Genomic DNA, 19222 nt, shown 5'->3' on the forward strand with positions numbered 1-19222 from the left:
AACGTCGGCATCGGGCTGTCACAGTTTATTTCCGCATTAGGTTCAAGCCAAATCCGAAGAAGTTTTTAAATAGCCTATTCACCCCCCCCCCCCTCTAGGCGTCATCGAGGTCTTTTCACCTGTCCTCGTCCGCATGTTGATCGCTTTGGTTTTTCCACCGCTGGTGCTGCTGTTCTTGAGCCGACTACTTATCATCAGGCTGTTGTTCATCCTGAATGACAGTTTGCGATGGCAGAGGAGATTGCTGCTCTTGAACGCACACGTACGTGGGATCTTCTTTCCCTTCCTCCCGGAGTCCGTCCCATCACTTGTAAGTGGGTCTACAAGGTTAAGACTCGCTCCGATGGTTCTCTTGAGCGTCACAAAGCTCATCTTGTGGCTCGTGGTTTTCAGCAGGAGCATGGTCGTGATTATGACGAGACTTTTGCTCCTGTGGCTCATATGACCACTGTTCGTACACTTCTTGTCGTGGCCACTATACGCCACTGGTCTATCTCTCAGCTTCATGTTAAGAATGATTTTCTTAATGGTGAGATGCGTGAGGAGGTGTACATGCAGCCACCACCTAGGTATTTTGTTCCTGATGGCATGGTATGTCGTCTTCGTCGCTCTCTATGGCCTTAAGCAAGCCCCCCCGCGCCTGGTTTGAGCGTTTTGCCTCTGTGGTTACTGCCACTGGTTTTTCAGCCAGTGCTCATGATCCAGCATTGTTTATTCACCTTTCTCCTCGTGGTCGGACTCTTCTTCTTCTCTATGTTGATGACATGGTCATCACTGGGGACGACCCCGAGTATATTGCCTTTGTCAAGGCCCGTCTTAGTGAGCGGTTCCTTATGTCTGATCTTAGACCTCTTCGCTACTTTCTTGGGATTGAAGTCTCTTCTACCTCTGATGCCTTTTTTATATCCAAGGAAAAGTATATCCATGATCTTCTTGCTCGTGCTGCTCTTACTGATGAGCGCATTGTCGAGACTCCTATGGAGCTCAATGTTCACCTCTGTGCTACTGATGGTGATCCCCTGCCTGACCCGACGCGTTATCGTCATCTTGTTGGCAGTCTTGTTTATCTAGCTGTCACTCGTCCGGATATCTCTTATCCGGTTCATATTCTGAGTCGGTTCATCTCTGCTCGCACATCGGTTCACTATAGTCATCTCCTCCGTGTTCTCCGATATCTTCGGGGCACGATCTCTCACCGTCTATTCTTTCCTCGCTCCAGTTCTCTACAGCTTCAGGCCTATTCGGATGCTACGTGGGCTAGTGATCCTTCCGATCGTCGTTCACTTTCTGCTTACTGTGTTTTTCTTGGTGGTTCTCTCATTGACTGGAAGACAAAGAAATAGATTGCAGTTTTCTGTTTGAGTGCAGAGGTTGAGTTGCGAGTGATGGCTCTTTTGACGGCAGAGGTGACTTGGTTACGGTGGTTACTTCAGGATTTTGGTGTTTCTGTCACTACACCGACTCTGCTCTTATCTGACAGTACATGTGCTATTAGCATTGCGCGCGATCCTGTGAAGCATGAGCTTACCAAGCATATTGGTGTTGATGCTTTCTATGTGCGCGCCGGTGTGTAGGATCAGGTTATTGCTCTTCAGTATGTGCCTTCCGAGTTACAGTTGGCGGATTTCCTGACGAAGGCCCAGACTAGAGCACAACATGGCTTTTATCTCTCCAAACTCAGTGTTGTTCATCTACCATGAGTTTGAGGGGGGTGTTAGAGTTATAATATAAGTCATGTACCCTTTTGTATTTATCCCAATGTATAAGGGGTTTCCTGCATATAGTCCACCACCTGTACATGTATATATACCGGTCTATGGCCTCATGGGAATATAAGTTGCTTATTCCTAACACGTAGCACCTACCAACGAGGCATGACTCAGCGTAACACCTGTCGGCCAGGCATGATTTGACAGTTCCACCAAATCTTCGGGCCAGACGAAGCCGCTCCATCTCCTGCCTCTGTCATCCAACGCTGCTCCACAAACGATGCTCCCAAGAGAGAAACGACACCGCAGTACCGCCATCGTCCGATCTGGAAAGTCAGATCTTAGGGTTTCCCCCGAAGCAGTGCCCACCACCAGCAATTGTCCAGGACCCACATAGTGCCCACCACCACTCAGCCCTCAAGGCGATGCCTTCAGTAAGGTCACGGCGTCAAGGACGCTGCCGCCGCCCACCGGAGTTAGGGTTTTCACCCAAGAGGCAGGGAGGTAGGAAGTGGAGGAGCGACGTAGACCGACGTCTCCAGGAAGAACAACGGCGCCCTTGAGCGTCGTTGTCGGCGCGGCCCACCAGGGCCGACCAATGGATTTCCCCTTATCTGAATCTCCTCCACCAGCTTCATCTGCGGCCATGCCGGCAACGCCAAGAAACCACAGGAGAGAAGCACACCGCGCGTATGTGGATCAATGAAGATCCAATCTGAACAATGACGAGTACCATCACCCTGCACTGGCCGACGGCGTCCGGGCGCCGGATCCAGAAGGATCTGACCCGAACTCGACGACGAACGCGACCACCATGTCTTGCCCCTCCTGCAGCCGCCACACCGCGCCGCAAGAATGAACCCCCAGCCCTCGACGCGCTCCTCACGCCGCCGCTAGGATCCACATGCCGCATCGCCGCACCGCACGCTAGTCCGTCGTCTCCTCACGGACGGTCGTCCCGCGCCAGCCATGTCGCGTGAAGGGGAGATGATCCCCGCCGCCGCCCGTGCCGGCCAAGCTTTGCCTGGCGGCGCTGCTGGCGGCGGCAAGGATGAAGGAGGAGTGAGGGAGAACCGGCGGTGGCGGCTAGGGTTACCCCCTGGTCGCCCACAGGGGCGACGGGAGGTGGCGGGAGGGACTTATGTAGTGGAGGCGCCCGTCGGCGAGGTACGACACCGGTGAGATCCGATCTGGAGGTACGGGGGTCTCCTGTTGTAGAGGTACAGCCATCTACATATTAATTATTAACAAACAACAAAGGGTGTTCAATTATTTCTTATGGATTAATTATTGGAGCCAGCAATTACAGTATCATCATATTATGTAGTAGTAAATTGACAGAATGTTTCCGCACATATCTCCCCCCTATACATATCAAGCATAGCAACCAGTTTTCTTCACCATAGTTACAGCTCACAGCTAATTAATCAACTTCAATTGCTGGTAGAAAAGAGCAGCATTATATTAATATGTAGACGCGGTGGTTTTTATTCTCTCTTCACAGCCTCGAGTGGTCTTGGTACTGGTCCATGAACGAGTCGTTGAACTTCTTGAAGCTCGACATGATTGCCGGCATGTCCTCCTCCGCAGGCAGGATCGTTGTCCTCAGATGGAACACCCTGCAAATTGTTACATGTCACAAAGTGGAATCTTATTACCGAGGATGTCCTCAGATGGAACACCCTGCAAATTGTTACATGTCACAAAGTGGAATCTTATTACCGAGGAATGACAAGCGGTGATTGGTTTCAGCAGTAACATGTATGATGATGAATTGATGATGATGATCAGAAGGGCTGGTTTCCTATAATGGTTCAATCAAGATGGGAATGGGCTGATGTCACCCATTTTGACACTGGCCCGGCACAAATTTTCAAGTCCAATGGGTCTTCTGGGTCGGCTTCGTGTGGTAACAGGGCCGGTGGAGCCGATCACCATCAGCCCATTAGAATGAGCAGGTCGACCCAGATTTGGTTGCCCGGGGCTGTAGTATGCCGTTATGATAGAACATATCTTTGCTAGGGTTGTTAGGCTTGTGCTTATAGCAATTTTTCAAACTATTGGTCCAAGATTGCTTTTGTTCCAGATGCTAAAAGCATCTCCAACAGCCGCGCTATACTAGCGCCGCGTCGGCAAAAAGACAGTTTTAGCGCGCGCGCAACGCGGCGGGCAGCTCCAGCGGACGCGCAAAAACGGCACACGCGGCATTTTCAGTTCAGCGCGCTGGCCGAAACGCAATCGCGCGCCCCTTATTTGCCGCGCCAGCTCCCGCGCTCGCCCCTCCACTCTCGCGCGCTCGCTCCCCACTTCCACCCCCTTCTGGCCGCGCCGCCGCCGCCGCTCGCGCCCCCGGCGACCGTTCAGGCGCTCCCCGGCCTATCCCCGCGCCGCCGTCGCCGCCCGCGCCCGCCGGCGACCACTCAGGCGCTTCCCCGGCCTGTCTCCGCTGCGGCCGCCGCCCGCGCCCCCCGACGACCGTTCAGGCGCTTCCCCGGCCTCCCCGCGCCGCCGCGCTTCCGCCTCACCCCCTCCTAGTCCCGCCGGCCCTCGCGCGCCTCCGACGTCCGAGGAACAGCGCCTCGATGCCGCGCCGCACCCGCAAGGTGTTTGACAAAACGCCTACAAGGTATGTATTGCTCCAAACTTATGAATTTGGTGCATGTTTTGAATTGTAGTTTTTATAGTATAGTATTGAACATTGTAGATGAGTTCGTCGTTTGAGTTGTAATGACTATTTATTGTTGATTTATTTTGTTTGTTTGATCATTTTTGCTCCTATTTTCTGAAATGTACATGTGATTTGTGCGTGCTGCGCGTGCTGCATTTTTGGGCGCTGCTGGAGCGGCACGCGCTGCATTATAGCGCGGCTGCCAACGCCTATCCCCGCGTTAAACCAGCCGAAGCGCGCGGCAAACACATTTTTGGGCGCGGCGCGGCTGTTGGAGATGCTCTAAGTTGTGGTGCTAACATGTTCATGGTAGTAATAGAAACCAAGTCCAGGCTGGGGCATTCCCGTTCTTACTGATGATGGGCTACTGTTCTCATATTCCCAGTTTATCATGCTTCACTTCTAGTTAGGATCTCTTACACCTTGTAACTGAAAAAATCATAAAAATAGTAACGGCTGATATCACAAAAGCACTTACCCTTCTTTCTGACCAAAACCTGAGCCTGGAACAGTGGATATTCCAGTGGCTTCCAGAAGCTTGAGGCAGTAGTAAACATCGGGCTCTTTGCCAGCGCTTTTTGCTACATCCATAGCTCTTTGCGGCAGGCGTATTTGCGGGAAGGAATACATAGCTCCTGCAAAAGCATAATAGCATAGAACATCAGAGAGAAGCTTCTTTGCCATTGGAAAATATGCATTTCGGTGTATTTGCGGGAAAGAATACATAGCTCCTGCTACAGATAATAGCCAGACAAAACCATGCAGTTTAGAGCTTTTATGTTACCTTCTGTGAAATTGCAGACAACATTGCGGCAACTATTGAAACCGTCTGTCATTATTTGTGCCCTCCTCCTCAAAGATTCAAGGATAGACTTACTGCAACGTCGGTTTGAAGCATGTTAGTACCAGCTAACATGGTAATTTTCTTTCATATGGAAGTGAGGCATATAGTAAGAAATGTGAACGGCGGTGTTTTTAACCTTTCAGCAGAATACTTCAGGTACGAGATGTCTCCAGGTTTAGGAGGGTTCACCATAAGCCCCATCTGCAAATTAAAGAATCGGGACCATTGTATAATCAAATTAGTATGCTGATCGCAACACAGAATACAACAGGGAAAACAAGGTTCTGATTTTCAAGAATTTCAACAGTAGTTCATGAATTACCTCCTCCCACCCCACCCCACCTAACCAAAAACAACAACAGAATCATTAAACCTTGTTTCACTTACGAAGATCTGCCCAGGAACATTTGGACTCAGCGCGATCGATGCAACCTTGTAAATCTCGTCGACAGTCTGTCAGAACAAATCAGAAGAGAAATTTGATTATGGGTATTTAAGAGAAGTGTATATATGTGCACTGCAACCATTCAAACTTCAGTGTAATGTTTGTACAATGGAATAAATTGCCATCCTTATATGGGACTTGTCTTATTTACATGTTCAATCTCAAGTTTCAAAGCTTTGAAATTGGACACAGCTAGCAGCTGTAAATGAACATCGAGTGACTGGCGACATACATATAACACCAACATGCATTGTTCATTACCCAACAGTTTTTGAGGTATCCACAAAGTGCACTCCGTTAATAAAAATATCTTGGTGCAGCAAATGTAATTGAAACAACCTAGCTAGCACAGGATGGATGTAGTGGATCATATTGCACATTGTAGTATATACACAACTCTACGGCTAACAAAAGACAACATCAAGGCAAGGAAATTATATATATATATATATATATATATATATATATATATATATATATATATATATTTTGCAATAGGACATGAATTACGTGACATCTTATTTACATATGTACTCCCCCCGTAAAGAAATATAAGAGCGTTTAGAGCACTAAAGTAGTGACCTAAACGCTCTTATATTTCTTTACAGAGGGAGTATTTCGTTTTTTTATAGCTGCATTCTTCATACATAGTAGTAACCTGTTCATAATTCTGTAGTGGCATGTTACCTTGGGAGGAATATTCGTCATTTCAAAGTACCCACCACGTTGTCCACACTCTCCCCAATATCCTTTGGACACAGTATGGAAAGAAATCAGCTGAACTTCCCTGCTTACTGGAGGACCCATGTCAAACATAACCTAGAACATGTTGAGAAAGGCAATTGTAGTCAGTGCAGTTGATATTTGAGAAAAAAAAATACAAATATCTTTCAGTGCAACACAGCATGAGCCTAATCTCATGCAGTGGCGGAGGCAGCAATCTGGCAAGCTTTGGCCTCCGCTACACCTTAAATTTTCCCTCCCTTCATGTTATATGCATTTTTTCTTTGGAAAAGGAGGTTAAACCCCCAGCCTCTGCATCAATCAATGCATGCAACCATCTTTATTAATTATTTCATAAAGGTCTGACAAGAACATACATCAATCCACCCAAAGCCACCACTCAGACCTACAAACTCGATCATGTGGAGTGCTCTCACTCCACATATCTAAAACCGGTGTCATCGTCAATCCATCCACATAACGTATCGGGACCAATAGCCGATGCAGCAGACCTAAAACGCACACCACATGTACACGTTTTAGAAGCCGTCATCATCATCGGCCCACTGACCCATCTTCAGGAGAGAGATCTGCATCATCCTTACCAGTCCGAACATCCGTCGACGCCACCACGACACCCAACGGCACCACCACCCTGCGCTCATCCACGAAGATTCTAGAAGAACTGTCGTGCGTAGCACTTGCCAACCAGGCATGACTCAACGTAGCACCTGTCGGCCAGGCATGACTTGAGAGCTCCACAAATGATGCTCCCAAGAGAGAAACGGCACCGCGGTACCTCCATAGTCCGATCTGGAAGACCAAATCCTAGGGTTTCCCCCAAAGCAATGCCCACCACCAACAACCGTCGAGGACCCATACAGTGCCCACCACCACTCAACACTCAAGGCGACGCCTTCAGGAAGGTCACGACGTCAAGGACGCCGCCACCGCCCACCGGAGTTAGGGTTTTCACCCGAGAGGCAGGGAGGTAGGAAGTGAAGGAGCAGATGTAGACCGACGTCTCCAAGAAGAACAACGGCGCCCTTGACTGGTTACTTCTAGTATTTCTAGTAACTATATTATGTAGTTGTTCTCCCCAACAACAAATATTATGGTACAAAGGGAGTACTTGTCAATATGTGTTACTTAAGGGCAACTTGGAGTGCTCACTGGATTATAGATTTGTCACATGAAAACTATAAGCTTGAGTGAAGCTGTAAGTGTAACCTTACCTTTCTTGCACTTATAAATGGACGCTCATCTTGATAAACATTCTGTTGATAAACTTCATCTGCAAGCAGAACCAATTTTTCCTGATAGCAGAAGTTCAAAAGTTCCCTAATATTTGCTTCACTTAGGCATTGGCCAGTAGGGTTTCCTGGGTTTATTATCACCATTGCTCGAACCTAGATTGGAGGGAAAAAGAATCATCAGAGCTAAATACAACTACTATACATTAAGGATGACGATTTTATATAAGCAGCATGACTACAAAGATATAGAAAGAAGAAGAAAATCATGAACTATGAGAAGGTGAAACAAACACAAACACATCAAACAAACAACTTTATAAATGTTTCTCTCTTCGAGCTAACTATTAGACTACTAATGTTTATTCCCAAGAGTTAGTAGAGGTTTTAGTGTAGAGAATGTAGGCAAGGGTCTGATTACAGAGAAGACAAGTGATTATCACTGTAGTTGGATAAAAAATCATATGCAATCCCCTAACTGGTTACTTCTAGTATTTCTGATGAGTATGGAAGACAGGATAAAATATACATGCTAACACCTAAATTAAAACACTTACAGTGATTCCCTTTGACCGTGCTTCTGCAACTGATTGGCGGGTACTGACAAGATCAAGTCCCCAATTAGCCTCTTCTTCCAAATAATATGGGACAAGAGAACCACCAAAGAGGGAAATGGCAGCAGAATAAAGCGGGTATTGTGGAACAGGGACCAAAATCTGCCAAGAAAGATACATGCATCTCAACCACATTGGGTTTACACTTCAGTCTTAAGTAAGATTTTGGGGGAAAGATGCGGCTTTCAAGGATAACCATACCCCGTCCCTCTCGTTTCTGATAATGGCGTTGAGCATTTGCATCACACCTTTGCTGGCACCATCTGTGAGGTAAATAAGCTCTGGATCACTGCAATAAGTAGACCATACAATACAGTACCAGTGTGAGGAGGGTGTCCAGAAAAACTGTGTAGTGCAACTAGATATGATATTTTCATCAGCTCTCTTGTTCAGTCTGACCTCGGATACCCATCACGCCTCTGAATGAACTCGGCAACTTCCTTCCTGACCCCAGGGATACCTCGGGAGTCACTGTACGCACCTGATGAGATATATTACAAGCTGTGTCAGTCAAACACACACACAAATATCCAAAGACTACAGAAACAATAAAACATAGTGATGTACTAGATGAGTGAGTAGATAAAAGTGAATAATTATCTTTTATGTGAACAAATTAAAAATCGTCAGCTTTGCATTTGTTATCCACTTCCACTTGTATGTGTATATATGGAGTAACAAAAAAAGGCAGAAGTGTCAGTGCATGAAGAAAACCTTGAAACATCCTGGATTAGGATTTAGGATAGTACTGTAGAAAAGAATGGATGGATTTTGGCAGGAAGAGAATATGTTATACCTAAGCCGCCGGGTGCGAGGGAGAGGTAGTGCTTGGCCCTTGCGATGGCATCGGCGGGGAAGATGAGACCGACGTTGGGATCATCGAGGAGGAAGGGAGCCTGGCAGAGCGCCACCACCTGCGCAGGGACAAGGACAAGTAAGCACACCCACCTCCAATCAATCCTGTTTCCTAGGTTGGTGAAGAGAAAAGGAAGAGGATGGCGCACCTGGCGTGGGAAGGTGAGTGGCTTCTGTCCGAGGGCGTGCGGGTTGCCGACGTTGGTGAAGATGATCCTCTTGCCCTCCTTCTGGAGCTCGGATGCGCGGAGGTAGAGCTCGCCGCGCACGGCGTACTGCACCTTCTTGACGTTCTCGTTGAGCTCCTCGTAGTCCAGCGCCTTCCTCCCCATCATCTCGCCTTCTCCGGAGGCAGAGATCCCTGGCGCGCCGCCGCAGAGCAGAGCAGAGCTCAGGGGGAAAGGGTGTCCGTGGGAGAGGTGGGGGTGATGTGGAGAAGAAGGGAACCAAGAAACAGGGGAGCAGGTGGGAATTTGTACTGTAATGGCAAGCAGATTCCTTTGTCGTATTGCTGGGCGTGCGCGCTCCAGATCAATCAAACGCGGATAATGTGGAGGAGACGAGACGGCGTCCGCTCGATTTTCCTTTTCTTGGCGCACGGGAATGGGATTTGCGCCCCCCCGAATTTGAGTGGGGAAAGGACTAGGAACTCGGGCTGGAGATAAGAGCAGGAATGGCCACAGGTTGGGTTATCACCTCGCCTGCGGTGGAGAAGGAACGCCCCAGCCCAGGACCAGGAGCACACACACACACACACACACAACAGGTTCTTGCATGCCTGACCTGCCTGCCTGACCTGCCTGCCTGCCTGCCCCTTGGCACCTGGAGAGGAGCAGGGGCTGGGCACAATAATGCAGCAGCAGCAACAATCCTCTTCCTTGTCTCCATCGATCTATCCATCCATGATCCATCCTCACACACGTAACTGGCTCTGCTTTGCCTCTCCATAGGAATGATAGGCAAGGTGCAGAACGGTGCTAGTAAATTGTTTCAGATCCGCGAAAACAAGACTGAAACAGGGCAGTGTTGAGCATGTCCTGGCACTAGCAGCAAATTCAGGCCAGATTTAGTACTAGTATATCTCACATTGCAACAACACATGTACTAACACAAATTACTGCTACATTTGTTTTCCTCTTTGTATCTGCAGCCACTGGAAATTCAGAACCAACTAAACTAAGGATGGATCATGGCGCTTGCTAAGCTAATGCGGCAACGAATTACTCGATTCATTTGTGTGGCATGACATGAGGCTTCGTATCTCTTGTTTTATTCCGGTCGTCTTCCTCTTGGTTGCTCCATGACGCCTTCTATTTGCATTTTCTTAACACTTTTTCGTGTAAGCAGGGCTGCAATAATATAATAATTAATTGATGGCTGCGTAAGTCGTGTTTTTTTTCCAAGAGTACGCTTAGGTGTGTCATGTTTTTATAGAGGACAAACGTTGGAATACAAGAAACTAGAGTTTTTTCCGAACAATAAATGTAGCAAGAAGTTCAAAAAAAAAAAAAAAACTTCACACCAAGCTAATCAACAAATTAGCCACCACAACAATTACAAACACAACACAAAGGACCCGCCCTAAATCAATCGTCTAGTCGCGTCATAACAATTACCGATCACCACGAAAGAGCAACAACTTCAGCCGGGCATTCTTTGCCAACGCATTACCCGTCCTTGAATGTTTAAGAGGAGATGGCGAGTGGATAGCGGGACTCGATCAGACCCGAAAAAGCCATTGTCTTGGAGCACTGGCAACTGCGTACATATCGTTCACGAAGATCAACTCGGACACCACATCACTAGACCTCGAAGCCAAGTCTTCCCCCGCGATGCTCTCACCGACGTTCAGAAATCCGTTTTCTTTCCTAACTACACAGCACAGCAGCACAGCAGGGTCTAACGATCGGATGAGTTTGCTGCTGGTTACATACAATCCGACTTGTGCAACGGGCGGGGCGGATGGATGGATGTATGGATCGAGATGCTATAAGATTGGTTCGGCATGGTCACTTCTTGATACTGACCCACTGCAGCTGCAGCTGTATCTCGCCGCTCTCGACGTTCCTGAGGCGCAGGATCATCTCCTGGACGAACTTCCCGTTCTTCCAGCACACGTGGCTCTCTTCGGCGAGGCAGTTCCGGCTGCTCGGCGGGACCGACCGCACCACCGCGCCGTTGCGGATGCTCTCGGTGTCCAGGTCCAGGACCTCCGTCAATGGCAGCACCTCGATCTCCGCGTTCCCCATTGGGTCGTCCTTGCTGAAGGTGTCCTTGTCAAACACCGCCTGCATGTACAGTTTCATTCATATAAACAAAATGTGTTTCGTTTTCATGGACAAAATGTGTTGGTAACCATTTACAGATTGCAAGGAAACAGTATGATATGGACTCACAAGCTTGATTGGTGCATTCGGGTTCGTGATCGACAGGGTTAGCTCCTCATGCCAGATAGGGTTCACAGATCGCTTCTTCACGCTTGTCTTCAGTTTCTGCAACGGCACAATTCATTTAAACAGCAAACAAACGATTAATACAGCAATCGATGGACAAGAAGAAAAAGAAATGAGAGAGCGGACGGCATATATACCTGCTTGCCGAGGCGAAGGACAACGTATGGATCACTGCCTCTTGCGTCGCGGTATGCAAGGTTGATCCCACGCACCACACGCACCTTCAACAGCCCAACCAACCCATCCATGCTCGATCTCGATCCGATCGACCGTCAATTTAATTTTATGCTAGCACTGTATTATTTACAGAGGAATGTGGCCTGGTGTGGTGTGGGACGAAGAAGCGCCTAATCCAATTCTCGAATTAGAATTAGGCGACTTCTTGCGCCCCGCTTTCTTCTTTCCCCCTCTCTTCTCATCGGCATAAATAGACTAGTCCCACACATGACCCTAAGAAAAGGAATTGGGCTGGCCATTTCTCGTGTGGCATGCATCCAAACAAAAGCAGCTCCTATCATTTTTGGCTATCTCTCTTGCATTGCATTGTATGGGTCCGCCTCCGTCATGCTTCTAAATCACCAAACGTAACTTGCCTCCTCTGATTTGTACGCAAGCTCTTGTTCTATTATAGATGGTTTTAGATGTCGATATGACTAACATCTTCACATGAGTGAAGTATGAAATAGGCTTGAATTATTCCTGAAATCTAAAACGTGTACACGCACCATCTGGCGCTCGCGAGCGGCCGAATGTGCGCCATTCGATCGCGTCCGATCGAACGGGCGAGATCCTCCATGTGGCACCTGGTCGGGCCACGCCAAGTCCGCCCCTCCCCCCCCTCCCCCCCCCCCCCTTCCCCTCCCCCGTCCCACTCGTCATAGAGAAGAGAATCCCAGTTAGTGGGGCGCTCTCAGGAACTGACTACCACCGATGAACAAGGATGAGCATGAACCCAGCAATCGGTGGAATTTCAGAGAGAAACAGGGGAATTTAGAGCTCTCATATAACGAAAATGGATAGTAGCTCGCCTCCGGCGGCTAGGGTTCCCTGATTTACATATATCATAAAGTAGCAAAAGAGAGAGATTACATGGCTTTATAGCCAAGGGGAAAGAGGGACGCGCGGGCCAGCGAGGAAGAGGGACGCGCGATCGTTTCCCAGGGGCGTTGTCGGAATTCCACAGTAGCTTCCCCCTCGAGCAACCGTTGGATGAGCATCGAAGGGCTTATATTACTTCCGACAGACTCCACAGTGCATTAACACTAACTGAACTTAGCTGCAGCCTGACAATACCCCCCGAATGAAACACAGCTTGTCCTCAAGCTTGGAATGCAGGAAAAAAATTCTGGATAAAGGATGCATCCTCCCACGTAGCTTCTTCAATCGGCATGTTGATCCACTTTACTAACCAACGCACAACTGGGATGCTGATGTCACCCTGTCGACGAGGGATAAGTTTCCTCTCAAGCACAGTCTCTGGCTCCCTTTTGATCGTTCCATCAGCATGAACAAGTGGTAGTTGTGGGGATGGCACCACATGCTGGCCAATGTGTTTCTTGAGCTGGCTCACATGGAAAGTATGATGCAGCTGACAACCTTCTGGTAGCAACAACTTATAAGCATGTTTGCCCACCTTCTCTAGCACTCTAAAAGGACCATAATATTTTGAATGCAACTTGAGATGCTTATGGAGGCTGAGTGATGTGTGTCTGTAGGGTTGCACTTTAGGTACACCATGTCCCCAACCAAGAATTCTCTTTCCTTTCTCTTTTGATCAACATAGAGCTTCATTCTGGCTTGTGCCTTGCTAAGGTTGTGTTTGATTACTTCCATAGCCAGTTCCCTGATCTGCATCAGGTTTTCACTATCTTCCCAAATAGAATCTGGCAGAGCTGATTCAGCTACTAATGGTGGAGGAAAACCATACAGAGCCTAAAATGGTGTCATCTTCAATGAAGTGTGGAAGGATGTGTTGTACCACCATTCTGCCAGGGCCAACCACCCATGCCATTTCCTAGGTTGTTGAAAACACATACACCTCAAGTAATTTTCCAAGCACTGGTTCACTCTCTCTGTTTGTCCATCAGTCTGTGGGTGGTAGCTAGTGCTCATATGCAGCTTAACCTTCATGGATTTGGACAGTTGCTGCCATAAGTTACTAGTGAAGATCCTATCCCTGTCTGTCACAATCACCACAGGCATGCCATGTAACCTGAACACATTGTCAGAGAAGGCTCTAGCTACAGACTGGACTGATATAGGATGTTTCATGGCTATAAAGTGTGCGTATTTAGTAAACCTGTCCACTACCACCAGGATAAGATCTTTGTTGTCAGAAACAGGTAGCCCTTCTACAAAATCCATGTTGATGTGTGCCCAAGCAAAATCAGGGACAGACAGAGGCTCTAGTAATCTAGGGTATGGGGTATGTGTTGGGTTAGGTAGCATAAAATCAAAATTTTCCTACGCATATTCAGATCTTCCTATGGAGAGACCAGCAACGAGAGAGGGGTAAGAGCATCTTCATACCTTTGAAGATCGCTAAGCGGAAGCGTTACTAGAACGCGGTTGATGGAGTCGTACTCGCAGCGATTCGGATCGCGGTGTGATTCCGATCTAGTGCCGAACTACGGCACCTCCGCGTTCAACACACGTGCAGCCCGGTGAAGTCTCCTGCACCTTGATCTAGAAAGAAGGAGGGAGAGGTTGGGGAAGAACTCCAGCAGCACGACGGCGTGGTGTCGATGGAGAGAAGAGGTCTCCCGGCAGGGCTTCGCCAAGCACCGGCACAGAGGAGGAGAAAGAAGGGCAGGGCTGCGCCGAGGGAGAGGGAGAAGTCTATCTCCCAAGGGCCAAAACCCCTCTCAATTTATAGGAGGAGGGGGAGGGGGGTGCACCACCCCTAGAGTTCCCCCCTAGGTGGTGCGGCAGCCACCAGATGGGAAAGGGGGGCGTCGGCTAGGGTGGGAGGGGGTGGCGCACCACCTCGTGGGCCTAAGGCCCACCTGCGCCTAGTGTTGCCCCTCTCCCACCACTTGCGCATTGGGCTGGGTGTGCGAGGCGCACCAGCCCACCTAGGGGCTGGTTCCCTCCCGCACTTGGCCCATCTAGCCTCTTGGGGTCGTTTCCCCCCTTCGGCGGACCCCCGGGGCCACCTCGGGTGGTCCCGGTGGTCCCGGTACGTCACCAGTGACGCCCGAAACACTTCCGGCGTCCAAACCCATCCATCCTATATATCAATCTTTACCTCCGGACCATTCCGGAGCTCCTCGTGACGTTAGGAATCTCATCCGGGACTCCGAACAACTTTCGGTAACCTCGTATAACAATTCCCTATAACCCTAGCGTCATCGAACCTTAAGTGTGTAGACCCTACGGGTTCGGGAGACAGGCAGACATGACCGAGACACCTCTCCAGCCAATAACCATCAGTGGGGTCTGGATACCTATGGTGGCTCCCACTTGCTCCACGATGATCTCATCGGATGAACCATGATGTCAAGGATTCAATCAATCCCGTATACGATTCCCTTTGTCTGTCGGTATAGAACTTGCCCGAGATTCGATCGTCGGTATACCTATACCTTGTTCAATCTCGTTACCGGTAAGTCTATTTACTCGTTCCGTAGCACGTCATCGTGTGACTAACTCCTTAGTCACATTGAGCTCATGATGATGTTCTACCGAGTGGGCCCAGAGATACCTCTCCGTCACACGGAGTGACAAATCCCGATCTCGATTCGTACCAACCCAACAGACACTTTTAGAGATACCCGTAGTGCACCTTTATAGTCACCCAGTTACGTTGTGATGTTTGATACACCCAAAGCACTCCTACGGTATCCAGGAGTTGCACAATCTCACGGTCGAAGGAAAAGACACTTGACATTAGAAAAGCTTTAGCATACGAACAATACGATCTAGTGCTATGCTTAGGATTGGGTCTTGTCCATCACATCATTCTCCCAATGATGTGATCCCGTTATCAATGACATCTAATGCCCATGATCAGGAAACCATGACCATCTATTGACTAACGAGCTAGCCAACTAGAGGCTTGCTAGGGACACATTGTGATCTATTTATTCACACATGTATTACTGTTTCCTGTTAATACAATTATAGCATGAACAATAGATGATTATCATGAACAAGGAAATATGATAACAACCATTTTATTATTGCCTCTAGGGCACATTTCCAACAGTATGCTCTGCTTTGTTGATTAGGCATACTGGACAGTTTTTCACAAAGACAATGATGTCTTGTTTCAACCCAGACTAGTGAAATACCAGCTTAACCCTCTGATAAGTGGCTCTTTCTCCAGAATGTCCTCCAAGCTCTGAATTGTGAAACACTTTCATAATTTCTTGCGTGAGATCAGTATTTCTTCCTACCACAATCTTGCTCTTGTATCCGAGTATGCCATTCCTGAAAGTGTATGCACTGTTGCCATCTTTAGCAGCTATAGATGCAAAAATTAACTCTTTAATCTTGTTATCATTTTTATAGCTTTTAACCACTTCCTTGACCCAGGTAGGTGAAGTAGATGTTGCTATCAGAGCTGAAATCTTATGCTTTACCATGGATAAGGCATCAGCAGCCTTGTTTTCTTTCCCTTTCCTGTACTCCACTGTAAAGTTGTAACCTAGTAACTTCAGCAACAGTTTATGCTGAATTCCTTCAGTGATTTTCTGTTCCTGGATGTACTCGAGACTTTCCTGATCTGTCCTGATGATCAGTGCAGTTGCACCAAAGTAGTGCTTCCATTTCTTAACTGCTTCTATGATTGCCAGTGCTTCTTTATCATAAGTAGACATAGCTGCTGCTTTAGGGCCAATTGCTTTGCTGAAAAATGAGAGAGGTCTTCCATCCTGCATCAATACAACTCCTAATTCATATCCACTAGCATCAGTCTCCAGGACAAAAGGGTTTAGTGAAGTCAGGTAAGGCCAGTACAGGAGTGTGAGTAAGTTTTTGTTTGAGTGCCTCAAATGCCCTGGTTTGTTCTTCCTTCCATTCAAATGAGTTCTTTTTCAAACAGTCAAATAAAGGTCTGCAGATAATTCCATACCCCTGAATAAACCTCGTGTAATATCCACTTAAGCCTAAGAAGCTTCTTAGCTCAGTAATGTTAGCAGGCACTGGCCAATGTTGAACAGCTTTTATCTTGCAGGGATCTGTGGATACACCTTCCTCATTGATGATGTGGCCCAGGTACTCCACTTCCTTTTGACCAAATGAGCACTTCTCCAACTTAGCATATAATTTGTTCTCTTGCAGAATTTCAAATACTTGCTGTAAATGTTGCTTGTGTGCTTCCCATGATATACTAAGCACTAGGATGTCGTCAAAGAACACCACAACAAATTTCAGCAACCCAAACAACAAGTTCATTAATGCTTGGAATGATGGTGGGCCATTTGTTAGTCCAAAGGACATCACCAAGTATTCAAACAGTCCCATGTGGGTAGAGAATGCAGTTTTTGCTATGTCTTCTTCAGCCATCCTTATTTGATGATAACCATTTCTTAAATCAATTTTGGAGAAGTACTTTGCTCCCTTTAACTGATCCAACAAATCTTCAATCACAGGAATTGGATACTTATTTTTGACTGTGATATCATTTAGTTTCCTATAATCAATGCAAAGTCTCCATGAGCCATCTTTCTTTTTCACAAGCAGAACTGGAGAAGAAAAGGGGCTTGTGCTAGGTCTAATTAATCCCTTCTTTAACAAGTCCAGTATAATCTTCTCCAATATTTCCTTTTGGTGATGTGGCACCCTGTATGGCCTTTGGTTTACTATCTTTGCTCCCTCCACCAGTGGTATTTTATGATCACAAGGCCTGCTAGGAGGTAACCCACTAGGTTCCTGAAATAGTTGCTCATATTGCTGCAACAGTGGTTGCAAATCATCAGGTATCACAGTGGCTGCTAGCTCATACCCTTCTCCACACAAAGGGAATAGGAAGAAACCACAAACAGCTTGATCCATGAGCTTGCTGGAATTATCATGGCTCTCAGTTAATCTCTCCAAGGGAACGGTTTCATCTATAAAAGTTATGACTTGCCCATGTGTGTCTGAAATTTTTAATTCCATCTTCACAAAGTCCATTTGCACTGGGCTGTATTTCTTTAACCAGTCCACTCCTAGGATCATGTCATATCCTGTTAATTTAAGAACTCTGAAACTGTCACAGAAGCTCTTGCCCTGAATTTCATAAGGGCAGTTTCTCACAGTGAATTCATTCCACAACACTTCACCACTGGCCACCACTACCTTTACTTTGGAGTTAGCTACTGGTGCTACAGACATATTGGCTGCCATCTCAGGTGATACAAATGTAGCAGTGCTTCCACTGTCTACTAGGGCAGTTGCTAATTTCTCTCCAATCTTAACTGACAAGATAAAAGTGTTTTTGGCAGAGCTAAGACCATGGGCAGCATGCATAGAAACCTGTAGTACAGTTTCTGGTGGTAGCTCTTGTGCTTCCAAGTCAGGGTCCTCAAAATCAGTAACATATATAACATCTGAATTGTTCTCCTCTTGAGATAGTAAAGCTTGTATCTGTGCTTTCTGGCTCATTTTGCAAACTTGCCTGTGTCCTGGAACCCAAGGTTCCCTGCACTTATAGCAGACTTGGTTCTACTTAGCGTGCGGAATGACTGTGCTCTTTGGTATAGGCAATGTCCCACTCTGACCACTTGAAGTATCAAAATTCATTTGCCTTTTAGCCTGATGGAAGTAAGGTTTTGTTTGTACCACTACAGGGGGTTGTTGAGCCTTTTCCATTCTTCTTGCATACCACACAATAGTCTGTAGATCTTTTGGTTTGAAGCACTCCACATGGCTCTTGATATAAGGGTTTAAACTAGCAACAAAACTAGTAACATAATAATCATTAGGAATTCCAGGATTTTCTCTTCTCATAATGTTCATCAGCTGCTCAAACTTCTCTACATAATCAGCTATAGTTGTCACTTGGTGGACAACATGAAAAGATGTAACAATGTCACAAACAGATTGCACTGAAAATCTTTCAGACAATACTGAACAGAATTTATGCCAAGCTATGTTTCCTGGTGCAAAGCCAGTGCCTCTCCACCACTGCACAACAACTCCTTTCAAATAAGATATGGCTAGCTCAGTCCTGTGCTTAATAGGTGTTCTAGCAGCAGCAAAATACTGCTCCAAGTTCTCTATCCAGGATTCAGGGTCTTCTCCTTCAAATTCCACCATGTTCAACTTGGCAGGTTTAACAGTTAAAGGGCTTCTTCTACTATCCACTGGGTGCTCACTCTCCTCCTATACTGATTGTCATACCCCTCTACTTCCTGCAGATCTTCACCTTGGATAATATTACAAGCCAGAGCAGTTTGACCCGTCCCCTCTATTTTGTTAGTCCCAAAGTTTGGGTTCCTATAAGGCTGCTTCAGAGTCCCATCCAAGTTCAGCTCTCTGCCAGCTTGATCTCTCAATACTGTTGTACCAAGTGCTCCCAAGGTAGGCTTTTCAGGCATTGTAACAGAAGGTGGAGTGTTTGCCACAAGCTGTTTTGGACGCCCTGGTGCTGCTTGAGGTGATCCAACAGGGTTAGTTTTGTGCAAAACCTCACCTTGCACTGAAGCATGATCAGCTTCTTCTCCTTTTCCTGG

At 47.2% G+C, this 19222-nt stretch overlaps 2 protein-coding genes across 3 annotated transcripts; both read right to left on the bottom strand.

Moving 5' to 3' along the window:
* Positions 1–3012: 3012 nt before the first annotated feature.
* On the bottom strand, positions 3013–9891 carry LOC123426353 (glutamate--glyoxylate aminotransferase 2). 2 transcript variants are annotated; one of them, XM_045110165.1, is made up of 12 exons: positions 9261–9891; positions 9053–9170; positions 8656–8737; positions 8458–8545; positions 8200–8358; positions 7625–7798; positions 6354–6485; positions 5609–5674; positions 5358–5422; positions 5162–5253; positions 4856–5012; positions 3013–3328 (listed from the first exon to the last, which is right to left on the bottom strand). In XM_045110165.1, exons 1-12 carry the CDS (start codon positions 9444–9446, stop codon positions 3208–3210), a joined length of 1440 nt encoding a protein of 479 aa, XP_044966100.1. In that variant the 5' UTR covers positions 9447–9891; the 3' UTR covers positions 3013–3207. The 2 variants fall into 2 exon arrangements, with proteins under 2 accessions (XP_044966100.1, XP_044966099.1); XM_045110164.1 differs by having other exon boundaries at positions 3013–3392; positions 9261–9865.
* Positions 9892–10515: 624 nt separating this feature from the next.
* On the bottom strand, positions 10516–11971 carry LOC123426355 (protein C2-DOMAIN ABA-RELATED 4-like). Its single transcript, XM_045110166.1, has 3 exons — positions 11702–11971; positions 11508–11603; positions 10516–11399 (listed from the first exon to the last, which is right to left on the bottom strand). The coding sequence occupies exons 1-3, from the start codon at positions 11810–11812 to the stop codon at positions 11121–11123; spliced, it is 486 nt and encodes a 161-aa protein (XP_044966101.1). The 5' UTR covers positions 11813–11971; the 3' UTR covers positions 10516–11120.
* Between the last annotated feature and the right edge of the window lie 7251 nt (positions 11972–19222).

The sequence above is a fragment of the Hordeum vulgare genome, chromosome 2H (assembly GCF_904849725.1).
Source record: "Hordeum vulgare subsp. vulgare chromosome 2H, MorexV3_pseudomolecules_assembly, whole genome shotgun sequence".
Lineage (NCBI taxonomy): Eukaryota > Viridiplantae > Streptophyta > Magnoliopsida > Poales > Poaceae > Hordeum > Hordeum vulgare.

Excerpts from the sequence above, each read along its gene's own strand:
- LOC123426353 (XM_045110164.1), bottom strand. The coding sequence starts at position 9,446 with ATGATGGGGAGGAAGGCGCTGGACTACGAGGAGCTCAACGAGAACGTC. Across the intron at positions 7,799-8,199 it reads CACGGTCAAAGGGAATCACT|GTTCGAGCAATGGTGATAAT; the intron begins GTAAGTGTTTTA and ends CCTCCAATCTAG. Across the intron at positions 5,423-5,608 it reads ATGTTCCTGGGCAGATCTTC|ATGGGGCTTATGGTGAACCC; the intron begins GTAAGTGAAACA and ends TTTAATTTGCAG.
- LOC123426355 (XM_045110166.1), bottom strand. The coding sequence starts at position 11,812 with ATGGATGGGTTGGTTGGGCTGTTGAAGGTGCGTGTGGTGCGTGGGATC. Across the intron at positions 11,604-11,701 it reads TCCTTCGCCTCGGCAAGCAG|AAACTGAAGACAAGCGTGAA; the intron begins GTATATATGCCG and ends GTGCCGTTGCAG. Across the intron at positions 11,400-11,507 it reads CGAATGCACCAATCAAGCTT|GCGGTGTTTGACAAGGACAC; the intron begins GTGAGTCCATAT and ends CTGTACATGCAG.